This window comes from Bos indicus, chromosome 14 (assembly GCF_029378745.1).
Source record: "Bos indicus isolate NIAB-ARS_2022 breed Sahiwal x Tharparkar chromosome 14, NIAB-ARS_B.indTharparkar_mat_pri_1.0, whole genome shotgun sequence".
In the NCBI taxonomy this organism is placed as follows: Eukaryota; Metazoa; Chordata; class Mammalia; order Artiodactyla; family Bovidae; genus Bos; species Bos indicus.
Window position 1 is genome coordinate 75805277 of NC_091773.1, and position 14675 is coordinate 75819951.

Consider the following 14675-nt stretch of genomic DNA (forward strand, 5'->3'; position numbering starts at 1 on the left):
TGTGTGGATGTGAGAGTTAGACTATAAAGAAAGCTGAGTGGCACAGAATTGATGCTTTTGAACTGTGGTGTTGGAGAAGACTCTTGAGAGTCCCTTGGACTGCAAGGAGATCCAACCAGTCCATCCTAAAGGAGATCAGTCCTGGGTATTCATGGGAAGGACTGATGTTGAAGCTGAAGCTCCAATACTTTGGCCACCTCATGGAAAGAGCTGACTCATTGGAAAAGACCCTGATGCTTGGAAAGATTGAAGGTGGTAGGAGAAGGGGACGACAGAGGATGAGATGGTTGGATGGCATCACCGATTCAATGGACATGGGTTTGGGTGAACTCCGGGAGTTGGTGATGGACAGGGAGGCCTGGTGTGCTGCAGTCCATGGGGTCGCAAAGAGTCAAACACAACTGAATGACTGAACTGAACTGCACAGGTTCTCTGTTGCAGTGAATTCTCTTGTTGTGGAACGTGAGTGCTATGGCGTGTGGGCTTCAGTGGTTGCGGCCTGAGGGTTTCAGCGGTTGCGTTAGGTGAGCTTTGTTGTCTTGTACCATGTGGGGTCTTCCTGAAGCAGGGTTCAGACACATGTCCCCTGCATTGGTAGGCAGACTCTTAACCAGTGAACCACCAGTGAAGTCTGAAACATTGTTTTATAATAGCTTTCATGTGGGCTGTATAAGAAAAAACACCTTTCATTTCCCAGAGATGCTTACTTGTGTGCTCACATGATCATTCTGATTAATAAAACATTGAGAGGATTTTTGCTTTCCAAATATGCACATCACCCCTGTTTCCCTGCTAGAATGGGTGTCGGATATTTGAGCTGAGGAAAATGCGAGGAGAATCTCAGAGGCTTCACCTCATATCTTTAAGCTACTGTCCTGTAACATAAATACAAATAAATCTGAAAAATGTTAGAAACTAATGTCCTCTAGTTCTTTGTTACTCACAGCTGAACACAATTTCTGTGTGAATATTGTTGGAATTTCACTGAATTCTATTCACAAAACATGTTCACCTTACTGATGAAGGCCAGTCTTCAGTCCTCTGGAAGAAATTTTCCTTTTCCTTCATCCTTGGCCCAGTGACAGTGAATCTAACTAAATAAATTCTGCTTGAAATGTATTGATTTTTATATTACATTTTAAAAATATTTATGATATTAAGGAGGCCTTAAGAGTTCGAGCAGTCTAAGGAATTTGGTTGTGTCTTACTCTTTGTGACCCCATGGTCTGTAGTCCACCAGGCTCCTCTGTCCATGGGATTCTCCAGGCAAGAATACTGTAGTGGGTTGCCATTTCCTCCTCCAGGGAATCTTCCTGACTCAGGGATCACTCAGGTCTCCCGCATTACAGGCAAATTCTTTACCATCTGAGCCACCAGGGAAGCCCAACTAAGGAGTTTAAGTAATATAGGGACTTTGAGATCCATGGAAAATATTTTTGGTCAGAAAATATCTCATCAGTACCCAAATTATACTTATTTAAAAAGCAGTCAAACGAAGCTATTGTGGAAGCTGCTAACTCCATTTATATAAAGGATGATAGCTGTATTTGAAATGGCAAAGAGGAGCTCTATTTTAAAAGAAAATATTTTATTAATATTAGGTAGATATAATTTTCTCTTTTTTATTGAGATATAGCTGATGTTCAGTATTATGTAAGTTTCAGATATACAACATAGTGACTCATTCTTTAAAGGTTATATTCCATTTCTATTTACTATAAAATATGGTTATATTCCAAGAGAAGAAAATGGCAAACCACTCCAGTCCTCTTGCTTGGAAAATCCCATGGATGGAGGAGCCTGGGGGGCTACAGCCCATGGGGTTGCAGGGGGTCAGACACGACTGAGTGACTTCACTTCACTCACTTCATACTTTATCAGTGGAGAAGGAAATGGCAACCCACTCCAGTCCTCTTGCCTGGAGAATCCCATGGACGGAGGAGCCTGACGGGCCATGCTCCATGGAGTCGCAGAGAGTCGGACACGACTGAAGTGACTGAGCATGCATGGTTGTATGCCATGTATTGTACTGACTATGAATCCTGGCAGTGTATTTATTTTCTACAAGGTAATTTGTACTTCTAAATCCTCTACCCTACCTTATCTTGCCCCTCTCTTCATTTTATCCCCACTGGTAACCACCAGTTTGTTCTCTATATATGTGAGCCTGTTTCCTTTTTGTTATAGCCCCTATTTGTTTTATTTTTAGATATTACATATAGGTGATATCATATAACTGTCTTTCCAACTCTGACTTATTTCACTCAACATAATAACTTCTAAGTCTATCCAGGTTGCTACAAATGGCGAAATATTATTTTTATGGCTGAATAGTATTCAATCTTATTTCTTCATCCTTCTGTAGATGGACACTTGTGTTCCTTCCATATCTCGGCAGTTGTAAATAATGTTGCTATGAATACTGGGTGCATGTTCAAATTAGTGCTTTTGGTTTCTTTGGATGAATACCCAGAAATGGGACTGCAGGGTCTTATACTAGTATTTTGAGAAGCCTCCATACTGCTTTCCACAGTGGCTGCACCATTTTGCATTCTTACTAACAGCCAACAAAGGTTTCCTTTTCTCCACATCCTTGCCAACATTTGTCATTTCTGGTCTTCGATGACAGCCATTCTAGCATAGTGGCTCTCTGTGTTATCTGACATATGGCATAGTAACAGGTGTAACATAGAGTTCCACTCTGGTTTTAATTTGCATTCCCCTGACACTGAGATTGAGCATCTTTTCCTGTGCTTGTTTACCATTTGTATGTATTCTTTGAAAAATATCTATTCAGCTCATTTTTAATTGAGTTGATTACGTTTTTGATGTTGAGTTGTATGAGTTGTTTAAATATTTTGGATATTAACTCCATTTATATAAAAATCACATTACTTGCAAAAAATTTTTCCCATTAAATAAGTTGTCTTTTTGTCAATGGTTTCCTCGTCTGTGCGAAAGCTTTTACATTTAATTGGGTTCCATTTGTTTATATTTACTTTTATTTCCTCTGCTTTAGGAAATACACTCAAAAAATATTGCTACAATTAATATCAAAGACTGTTTGGTTTATGTTCTCTTCTAGGAGTTTTATGGTTTCCAGTCTTACCTTTAGGTCTTTAGGTAGATACCATTTTAAATGATTTACTACATAATGATAATTTTTTCTTTTCAAAAAAAGATACTATAGATGGATCAAGTACTGGTTTAGGAAGTTTGTATTTAGTCCCATTTTTGCATCCATTATGTATTCTTGGGAGAATCATGTATTTCTAAGTTCAATTTCCAATTCAGAAATCATCATGCTAAGTCAAATTATCTACATATATTTTTTTATTTTTCCAATATTCAGTGAAACAGTGAAATATATTTTTATGTTGCTGAATTTATTATTCAAGTTTAAGTAAATTAGAATTTCAAAACTATATAAATAACCAAATTTTACCAATAAAAAGATTACTTAAAAAATTTTGGATAGCTTTAATAAACTTTTAGAAATACAGATGAAAAAGACTTACCTAATTACAATATTTAAATTAGTCAACAATACTTAAAACCCCATATTAAATCTCCAGAAACTTTTTTCAATGTTTCCCCGCACTTCACGGTTCCAGTTTCATTTCTACCTTCCTCCCACCCAAGAGGATTCCCAGGCAGTATTGCAGTAGAGATCCACCTGCCAACGCAGGAGACATGAGAGACGCAGGTTCGGTCCCTGGGTTGGGCAGATCCCCTAGAGAAGGAAATGGCAACCCACTGCAGGATTCTTGCCTGGAAAATTCCACGGACAGAGGAACCTGGCGGGCTATAGTCCCTTGGATCTCAAAGAGTTGGACATAACGAAGCACACATGCACGCCCTATCCAAGAGACATTTGTGAGGTTTTGAGAAAATTAACGTAACTTTCATGGATGAATCTTTATGACCCACGGAGAACGCCTTAGTTGCAGCGAAAGAACATGTGCTCTTTAGAATCAATATACATTCTTCAAGGCCTCGTTTGCCTTTAAGAGAGCCATAGTCTTTACGGTAAGGTTAAATATTTTATTACTTCTATTGTAAGAGCATATTGTTCAAATTATGGTTAATTTATATACGGGGAAGGTGCCCATTAAATTTTTCATGAGATGTAACTACTATGGTTTTATATGCTATGAGAAATTTAAGCCACCACAGAAAATAAAGTCTATGCACGCTAAGATTTGTTTAAGGTTTAGTAATCTAAACATATTTTTCAGCATTAAAAATAAATACAATATTTTAAAATGAGGAGCTATGGAGTTTTTGTGATATAACCTCATAGAAAGTAAGACTAAAAGGGAATAAATTGAAAGAAATAGCAGAGAAGTAACATTAAGACTTAATGGACTTCAAGTAAAGAAAAGGGCAAAATTGACATATTATGTATTAAGAGACAAAAATCCCTATATCAATAATTTCATAGCAATGTTGCAATGTTAATTTAAAGGTAGATATTAATAAAACTTTTATCTATGATCCAATTCCATATTAGCCATTAAATTGGATTGTCTTCTAAGCTAATTTTCTTAGCTTTCTGAACTTTAGTTTGCCAGTCTTAAAAATGCCCTCTGCCTGGGCCATAAAATGAGATCCAGTGGGAAACTCTTGGGATTGATTAAATTAAGTAAACTATATCTATATAGCATATAGAGTTTACCACATGTACTATATATATATAAAGTATTTTATTATAGTGGCATAAATAATCTTTATATATAATGATCGTCATATAGTACTCATGTTTTTAGTACCATTTTCACCTAAGCTAGAAATATGTATGTGTATTATTCAGTATTTGAAATCAAGAAATTGCTGCTCTTGTTAATATTTTATTGTTTAAGAAAACAATTCATGAGAGGCTAAGTGAGTAGGAAGCTGCCTTAAATGACGAAACTATAAAAAATCCTATGATCAGAAAAGAGACCAGAAGGTGCAAACAGCTGTGCAGAATTACAAGAAAGAAACCAAAGCCTTAGCAGCAGATTGAAAGTCAGCAGCCTGGTGATGAGAGGTTACTAGGGGGAATACTTTAAATAACAGCAGAGGGAGGGAAGTGCACACATGAATAAAGAAAAAGGGAAAAGAAAGACACCTGGCTGGACCTGTTTTGTTTTGTTTTGTTTTAGAGTTGGATGAACAAAGATGTACAAAGGTCAGATATTTAATGAGTTGACTGCTTTGGTAGTGAAACACAAATGAGTTGCCAGAATGAGATGTCTTAAAAACTCAAGAGAAGGGTTGTCGCACATGTAGGTGTAAACACAGATAATAAAATATCTGATGTGTTTAAAAATATGCACTACTGAAATGAATTGCAAAGTCTTATTTAACATAAATCTTCACATTTTAAAGTTGGTCTTTGTTAAGTAATGAAAGTTCATATTTTATCGGTTTTCACACAAGTCATTACAATACTTGGAGAATACAATATTTGCTTCTAATTTTAGTTTTAAAACCTTTTATAAAAAACTAAGAGCTACTTACAAACACTAGCACATAAATATACATTCATTGTGGAGAATTCAACACAAAATATATGTGGATTTTTTTTTTTAATGTTGGCAATTTGATCTCTGATTCCTCTGCCTTTTTAAAATCATCTTGAACGTTGGGAAGTTCTCGGTTCATGTACTGTTGAAGCCTGGCTTGAAGGATTTTGAGCATTACTTTGCTAGTGTGTGAAACGAGCACAATTGTACCGTAGTTTGAAGGTTCTTTGGCATTGCCTTCCTTTGGGACTGGAATGAAAACTGACCTTTTCCAGTCCTGTGGCTATTGATGATTTCCAAATTTTCTGGCATATTGAGTGAAGCAACGTCTTCTTTTACAGCATCATCTTTTAGGATTTGAAATAGTTCAGCTGTAATTCCATCATCTCTACTAGTTTTGTTCATAGTAGTACTTCCTAAGGTCCACCTGACTTTACACTCCAGGGTGTCTGGCTCTAGGTGAGTGATCACACCATCATGGATATCCATGCCATTAAGACCTTTTTTCTACAATTCTGTGTATCTTTGCCACCTCTTCTTAATTGTATCTGTTTCTGTTAGGTCCTTGCCATTTCTACCCTTTATTGTGCCCATCTGTATATGAAGTTTTCCCTTGGTATCTCTAATTTTCTTGAAGAGATCTCTAGTCTTTCCCATTCTATCATTTTCTTCTTTCTTTTCATAGTTCATCTAGAAAGGCTTTCTTTTCTCTCCTTGCTGTTCTCTAGAACTCTGCATCAGTTGGGCATTTTTTTTCCTTTTTCCTCTGCCTTTTACTTCCCTTCTTTTCTCAGCTATTTGTATGGCCTCCTCAGACAGCCATTTTGCCTTCTTGGATTTCTTTTTCTCTTGAATGGTTGTGGTCACTGCCTCCTTTACAATGTTGCAAACCTCCATCCATTGTTCAGGTACTCTGTCCATCAGATCTAATCACTTAAATGTATGTGTCACTTCTATTGTATAATCATAAGGGATTTGATTTAGGTCCTACCTGAATGGCCCAGTGGTTTTCCACACTTTCTTCAATTTAAGTCTGAAAGTTGCACTAAGGAGCTCATGATCTGAGTCACAGTCAGCTCCAAGTCTTGTTTTGGCTGACTTTATACAGTTTCTTGGAGAAGGCAATGGCACCCCACTCCAGTACTCTTGCCTGGAAAATCCCATGGAACGAGGAGCCTGGTAGGCTGCAGTCCATGGGGTTGCTAAGAGTCGGACACGACTGAGCGACTTCACTTTCACTTTTCACTTTCATGTATTGGAGAAGGAAATGGCAACCCACTCCAGTGTTCTTGCCTGGAGAATCCCAGGGATGGGGGAGCCTGGTGGGCTGCTGTCTGTGGGGTCGCAGAGTCGGACACGACTGAAGCGACTTAGCGGCATACAGTTTCTCCATCTTTGTCTGCAAAGGATATAATCAATCTGATTTCAGTATTGACCATCTGGTGATGCCTCTATGTAGAGTTGTCTCTTGTGTTGTTGGAAGAGGGTGTTTGCTATGACCAGTGTGTTCTCTTGACAAAATTGTTAGCCTTTGCCCTGCTTCATTTTGTACGCCAAACAGGTGTCAAACTCGCCTGTTATTCCAGGTATCTCTTGACTTCCTACTTTTGCATTCTAATCCCCTATGAAGAAAAGAACATTTTGTGTGTGTGTGTGTGTGTGAGTTCTAAAAGTTCTTGTAGGTCTTTATGGACTTCTTCTGCACGAGTCATTGGGGCATAGATTTGGATTACTGTGATATAGAATGGTTGGAATCAAACTGAGATCATTCTGTCACTTTTGAGATTACACCCATGTACTGCATTTTGGACTCTTCTGTTGACTATGAGGTTTACTCCATTCCTTCTAAGGGATGCTTTCCCCTAGTAGATATGATGGTCATGTGAATTAAATTAAATCCCATCCATTTTAGTTCACTGATTCCTAAACTGTCGATGTTCACCCTTGCCATCTCTGTTTGACCACATCCAGTTTACCTTGATTTATTCAACACTGTTCTTTCAGCACTGGAGTTACTTTCACCACCTGATACAGCCACAAGTGGGTGCCATTTCTGCTTTGGATCCGCCTCTTCATTTTTTCTGAATCTATTTCTCGGCTATTCCCCAATAGTATACTGGATACCTACTGACCTGGGAGGCTCATCTTTCAGTGTCATATGTTTTTGCCTTTTCATAATTTTCTAATAGGTATTAAACAAATGCAAAAGAATAATGTTTAAATCTGTTGGTTTAGGTGTGTGTGTGTGACTCTGTGTGTGTGTTTATTTATATGCCACCACCCCAAAATATTAACATATAAAATGCTTCTATTAATGCATCCATCATATCCCTGGTCAAGGCACTAGAAATTAAAATGGGAAACTTAACTAAAATTTGTCTGAAGTTTTTTTTGTTTTTTTTTTTTCCCTCAATATCTGGGTCAGTCAACTACTTAGACTTATTTGACAAATAAGTACTGTCTTAACTATGAAAATCAATGCTAGATTGTTATTGAATATGTGTGTCAATGAATGGTTTTCAAAGTGTGGTTCCCAGACTAGCAGAAACCCCTGGAATGTTATTGGAAATGCAAATTAAGCTTCATCCTAAATCTACTGAATCAGAAACCTTAGGTGCTAAGCACAGCAACACATCTCAGTGAGTCCTGAGGGATTCTGATACATGTTCAAAAGGGAGAAACACCACTGTAGACCTTTAAAATCTAATTACCAAAATGTGAAGTGTTATTTGTTTCACTACGTATAACTTTACAAATGATAGACATCCAAACAGTACACTCTAGCATGTCAAGTGAAATTAAGATTACTCTGACGGAAAACTCAACATAGTGACACACGGTTTGTCTTGCCAAATTTTCCTCCAGATTATTCAGTTTACCTGTGCTGCCTTTTATCCAGGTTTCAGAAATGACATTCTTACTAAGTACTTTCAGATGCTCATCAAGTAGTTGAGAGGTTAAATCTGGAATCGTTTTCAGCATCTTCCACACAATGTTGTGTTCAGATGGAGTCCTATGAATGGGCCTTAAAATAAAAAAGGTTGCATATTAAGAGACTATAGCATAAGTACAAAGAAACAGACCAAAAAATTCTTGATTTTTGAGTTTCCAAGTTTGTTTATTCTTGTTTTTAAAATGATTGTTAAAGACTAAGTGATAGTGTTCTCTTTTGTCTTAATAATCTATAAAGATGCACCTCCATGAAACTTTAAACTATAGGGTATTAAATAGTGCATTTACCTATTTAATAGAAAACTCAATGTTTCAGTTTTAAGATTATATCTCTCATTATTAGTCATTATAATAATAATACCTTTTTAGACAGTAAAATGGTTGATGTTTTAGCTATTATTTATTCTTTATTCTTTAAAATGCTATTACAGTCACAGCAAATGAATCTATAATTTAACATTTGAGAATATAAATGTTAAGTTGAAAGATGCATGTGTAATTTTAAATAAAACACAGTTATCCTATGATAAATGATATTTATTTACTTTTCATTCAGTTCAGTTGCTCAGTCATGTCCAACTCTTTCCAACCCCATGGACTGCTGCACTCCAGGCTCCCTGTCCTTTATTATCTCCCTGAGTTTGCTCAAATTCACATCCCTTGAGTCAATGATACCATCCAACCATTTCATCCTCTGTCACCCCCTTCTCCTCTTGCCTTCAATCTTTCCCAGAATCAGGGTCTTTTCAAATGAGTCAGTTCTTTGCATCAGGTGGTCAAAGTATTGGAGCTTCAGCTTCAGCATGAGTCCTTCCAACACTCAGGACTGATTTCCTTTAGGATTGACTGGTTTGATCTCCTTGCTGTCCGAGGGGCTCTCAAGAGTCTTCTGCAACACCACAGTTCAAAAGCATCAATCCTTCAGCGCTCAGCTTTCTTTATAGTCCAGCTCTCACATCCATACATGACTACTGGAAAAACCACAGCTTTGACTATACGGACCTTTGTCAGTAAAGTAATGTCTCTGCTTTTTAATATGCTGTCTAGATTGGTCATAGCTTTTCTTCTAAGGAGAAAACATCTTTTAATTTCATGGCTGAAGTCACCACCTGGGGTGATTTTGGAGTCAAAGAAAATAGTCTGTCACTGTTTCCATTGTTTCCCCATCTATTTGCCATGAAGTGATGGGACCGGATGCCATGATCTTAGCTTTCTGAATGTTGAGTTTTAAGCCAACTTTTTCACTCTCCTCTTTCACTTTCATCAAGAGGCTCTTTAGTTCCTCTTCACTTTCTGCCATAAGGATGGTGTCATATGCATATCTGAGCTTATTGATAGTTCTCCTGGCAATCTTGATTCCAGTTTTGCTTCTTCCAGCCCAGCGTTTCTCATGATGTACTCTGCATAGAAGTTAAATAAGTAAGAGAACAATATGCAGCCTTGATGTACTCCTTTACCAATTTTGAACCAGTCTGTTGTTCCATGTCCAGTTCTAACTGTTGCTTCTTGATCTATATACAGATTTCTCAGGAGGCAAGTAAGGTGGTCTGGTATTCCCATCTCTTTAAGAAATATTCTTAAGAAATAGTTTTGAGTAAACTAACACCCCATTTAACATCATTTAAAACTGTGTAATTCAGATGCAATAATAAAGAACTAGTATTCAGAAATGGCATGATATTATAACCAAATCCTGAAGTAAATGTCATTGATTAGCAATGAAACAGTGGATGAAAAGGAAATAATATCACAGATTTTAAAAACAGACATATGTTTTTAGTGTTAAAACATTTGATATGGTAATTGCCTGCAATAATTTGAAAGATAGACCAAGTGCCTAGGAAACCTGTAGCTTCTCTGATAATAGTTGGGCAAAGCCAGAAAGTTACTGGGTTTTGTTAGCTCAGAGTTAGTTATATTATAATAATTCATGCAGCCATGAATTACTACCTGGGTAAAATTGACCAGTTATCAAGCTAAATGAAAAGGATTAGAGAAGATTCAGAAATGAATTGTGTTGTTAGATATATATATATATAATAGCCACATCTACCAATATGGATGAGTAGCCTAACATTTTTCATCAAATTGGAAATATTTGGCTATTCTCTCTTCAAATATTCTCTCTCTTTCATTTGTTCTCTCCCTCTGGGATTCTCATTGTGTTGATTCTGGTATACTTGGTGATGTCCCACGGGTCTGTCAGGCTCTGTTCATCCTTTTCATTCTTATTTTTTCTGTTCTTCTGACTGGATCATCTTAATATATACATCTTCTTGAAGTTTATCAAACTTTCCTTCTGCCAGAGCTAATCTATTGTTGAACCCTTATAGTGAAGTTTTTATTTGTTACTGTACTTTTAAACTCCATAATCTGTATTTGTATCTTTTTTGTAATTTCTTTTAGCGATATTATCTATGTGGTGAGACATTATTATTCTCATGAGTGGGTGAAAGAGTTAGTCACTCAGTCATGTCCAACTCTTTGCAATCCCTTGGACTGTAGCCTGCCAGGCTCCTCTGTCCACGGAATCCTCCAGGGAAAAATACTGGAGTGAGTTGCAATCTCCTCCTCCAGGGAGTCTTCCCAACCCAGGGAATGAATCCGGGTCTCCTGAATTGCAGGCGGATCCTTTAATGTCTAAGCCACCAGGGTGTATGCCCTACGTGTGTGTGTGCTTAGTCGCTCAGTCGTTTCTGATTCCTTGCAACCCCATGGACTGCAGCCCGCCAGGCTCCTCTGTCCATGGGACTCTCCAGGCAAGAATACTGGAGTGGGTTGCCATGCCTTCCTCCAGGGGATCTTCCCAACCCAGGAATTGAACCTAGGTCTCCCGCACTGCAGGCGAATTCCTTACCATCAGAGCCATAGTGTGCAGCTAACTCTCTGTTCATTTCACTTATTCATCTAATACTTGTTTGGAGATTTTCTTAAATGCCTGAACTATTAAGTCACCCAACTTTTGCCAATGGGGAGGCTGTTTTCATGTTCTACTTTAATTCATTAGATACAGGTTCCTTTATTTCTTTGAACCTCTTCCTAATGGTAGATTTAAAATCTTCGTCTACTAAGTCTAACATTTGAATCTTCTAAGGGCATTGTTTGTTCTCGGCTGCTTTTTTCCCTACAAATGGGAGACACGTGTTATCTCTTTGCATGTCTTATAATTTTTGTTTAAAATTGAACGGTTTGGATAATGTAGCAAATCTGGAAATAACTTTTCCCCTCCTTCCCAGGGCCAAATAACAGCAAAACCCTATGAATGTGGCTTTTCCAGGACACTGCTAGGCAAATCAGTGTAGCAGTGATCTGGCAGTGGGTTTTTAAGGTGCTTCTGAACAATCTGTCCTCCCAGAAGTTGCAAGGCTGCCAGTTCTCAAGACCATCGCAGAATTGGAGATGGAAGTGTTAAAATAGGTCAAGATAAAAAGCTACAAACTCTGCTGTTTGTCTTGAATAAATGCTCCTCATTTTGTTGCATGCATTTGATTAATTTCAGAGTTCTGAAAAAAAATTTGATAGTTTTTGCCAATATTGCATTGCTTGTATAGAGGAGCAGATATACAGAGGTCCTCATTTTGCCTTTCTAGGAGACCTGTACTCCATGCTGAACCTTAAATTCTCCAATTGATAGCAACACCCCTAATTTCCTCCCACAGCACAAAGTCAGCATAGATTTCACTCACTTAATGACAAGCAGTAGGAAGTACATGTGGCCCTGGTGGGTGGGACAATCAAAAACATTTGTAAAATAATATTACTAACAGAAGGCATTAAAAGAAATAAAGTTTAAAAGTCTGGAAGTCATCCCAAAATTATAACTATTAGTTTGATTTAAAAAAAAAAAAAGAATGGGCTTATCATTTACATATTCTGACTGAAAATAAAAACCATTTCTTTTCTTCAACTAACATAATCTTACTCTGGAAATCCTATTTCTGATAAAAAGGATTTATATATTCCTGCTTTTCAGTTTAATTCCATCTTTCCTACCCAAGCACTCAAGAATTTTCAAATATTTGGAATGTCGTGCTTGGAAAATGAGCAAACAAGAGAGGGGCTGTAAGTCGCCTCGGGCTCCGATTACCGCTGCGCCTGCCTCGCTTGCGCTGTCCCGTGGGCACCTGTCTTTAGGGCGTCTGAGACTACACCCTGACAAACGATGAAATCCCAACATTTTTCAGTGCAGTCTAACACACACCCTTGTGTTTACTGTCCTCAAAATGTTGGAATAAGATATTCAGTTTTGAAAACCTGACCTTCACTTCCTCTCTCTAAACTGGACTTTTCTCTTTCAACCTCTACATTTCTCTTCTGGCAGGAACTTTTACACACATCATACCCACTCCTTCTTACCACATCTTCCTGATCTACTCTGAATGTAGAAAAATTTCAGTGAAAGAAACCAGATAGACAAAAAGCAGACATTCATATATTGAGAGATGCTTCAAAAACTACAGTGTTCAAATTAGTACCACTAAATAGGGAGTTGTTTAATACTGCCATTCTTATCATTATCATTGTTAAGAATTATCAGGCCACTTGCAGTGGTGTTAAAAAAAGATTATCCCCTTTGCATGTTCATTTACTCATCTTTATTTCTATTTCTAGCCCCAATTCCAGCTGGTGACAAAAAGCACCATCTTAATATATTCCAAGTATTTCAGGCATTGCAGTTGCAAGCAAAATAATGATGTGATTTCTCTTCCATGCCTTGCTCTCCTGGTGATCATCTCAAACTTAGGAGCTTAGAAAGAGCCATGCTAAGTAGGCCTGTGGCTTCTGATCACCAGCACCTGCATGCACTGGCATCTGCTGAATTCTGTTATGTGTAGCCATTGGCATTCACACTAGCATTCCCTGAACCTCTGTTTGTTTCAAGTTATAGGGACACATGATCTATACTGTGTAAAACTTTTGTTAACCTGTTGACTTTTTCACTCTCCACTAATTCATCATACTTCGTGCTGGTGAGAAGAGAGTTTGATCATTTTAGAAAACCTATCTGTGGCTGTGGGAAAGTGGTTAGTGTTCTCTTACGGTCTCTATACTCCTAACACTAATTTACTTAGATGTGTAGATGAAATGGAGCTTCTGCATTTTTTTTCAGTTAATCTAGCTTTCCTAATAATCCCTAATTCACTAGGTTGAAGAGTAAAATAAGCAAAATTTCTTGCACTTGTTTATCAATATGACATCTTCTAGTCAATTTAAATATTGAGACTACACAAAGTTTAACTTCCAACACTGGCAGACTCACGTGGCCTTTTTAAAAAGATTTAGACTCTTTCATAAAAGTGCTTGTCTTCCATTGTTACTCCACTCACAACTCTTCTCCCCAAGAGGGGATTCAAGCGTATAAGAGGATTGACTGGGCCCTTGTAGTAGTGGCTAGAAAAGCAGTTAGACTCCATGTGCAGAAAATTTTGTTGAAGAAATATTATAAGTTAAATTAAAAGACACATAAATAGAGCCATTTAACTCGAGTAGGATGCTTGCCAATAACATTGTAGTAAATCAGAACATGCAGGTGCAAGTAAATGGAGAGAGCAGCGGTGGAAAATGTTATATGAAGCAATATTTAAACTAAAAAAGAGGTTTACTTCCTTAAGGACACATAGTTAAGGATGATTAAAAAGAAATTGAAATACTAAAATATGCTAAGTGAAGAACAAATCATTCTAACACTCAATTACACACACACACACACACACACACACACATAACAACAACAAAACTTGCAAAATATTTCCTGGAATCAGATTTCAGGAGGAATGCTAATTGCAAGAAAAATGTATTAAGAAAGAGTTGCCAGAAGGCCCATGAAGTTCTCTAAAATTGAAAGTAAACTTCAGAGAGGCTGATTAACTTTTTCTTCTCAGTGACTTATAAACATCAAAGAAAATATCTTTAGGTCCTGTCATAAAACAATTAATTTTTAATTGGAAATGAAGATATTTGTTGGACAGAGCTGATTCATATAGTTAAAAAGCTGTCAAATTAAAGAGGAATTGAGATTATTCTGTCAGGCAATTTGAGTAAGAGCTATAAAGAAATCACGTTTTCTAATTAAAAGTACAATTTAGAAGATTAAAAACAATGGAACAGATCCTTGAAAATGTATATAAAAATTCAAATATTTAGCTCCTTGTCAAGCCCTCCTGCAGTTTGAGTGCATATTTTCTTTCAATAATGGTTAAAAATATCCAACCA

The 14675-nt window shown here is 37.2% G+C and overlaps 1 protein-coding gene across 1 annotated transcript in view; it reads right to left on the minus strand.

The window, feature by feature from the left end:
* The window catches only part of LOC139186833 (cyclic nucleotide-binding domain-containing protein 1-like), a 358895-nt gene that overhangs the window by 86408 nt on the left and 257812 nt on the right, over positions 1–14675 (minus strand). Inside the window, exon 5 of the mRNA XM_070802178.1 lies at positions 8390–8535. Within this exon, the coding sequence (XP_070658279.1) occupies positions 8390–8535 (146 nt within the window). The remainder of the gene's footprint in view (positions 1–8389; positions 8536–14675) is intronic.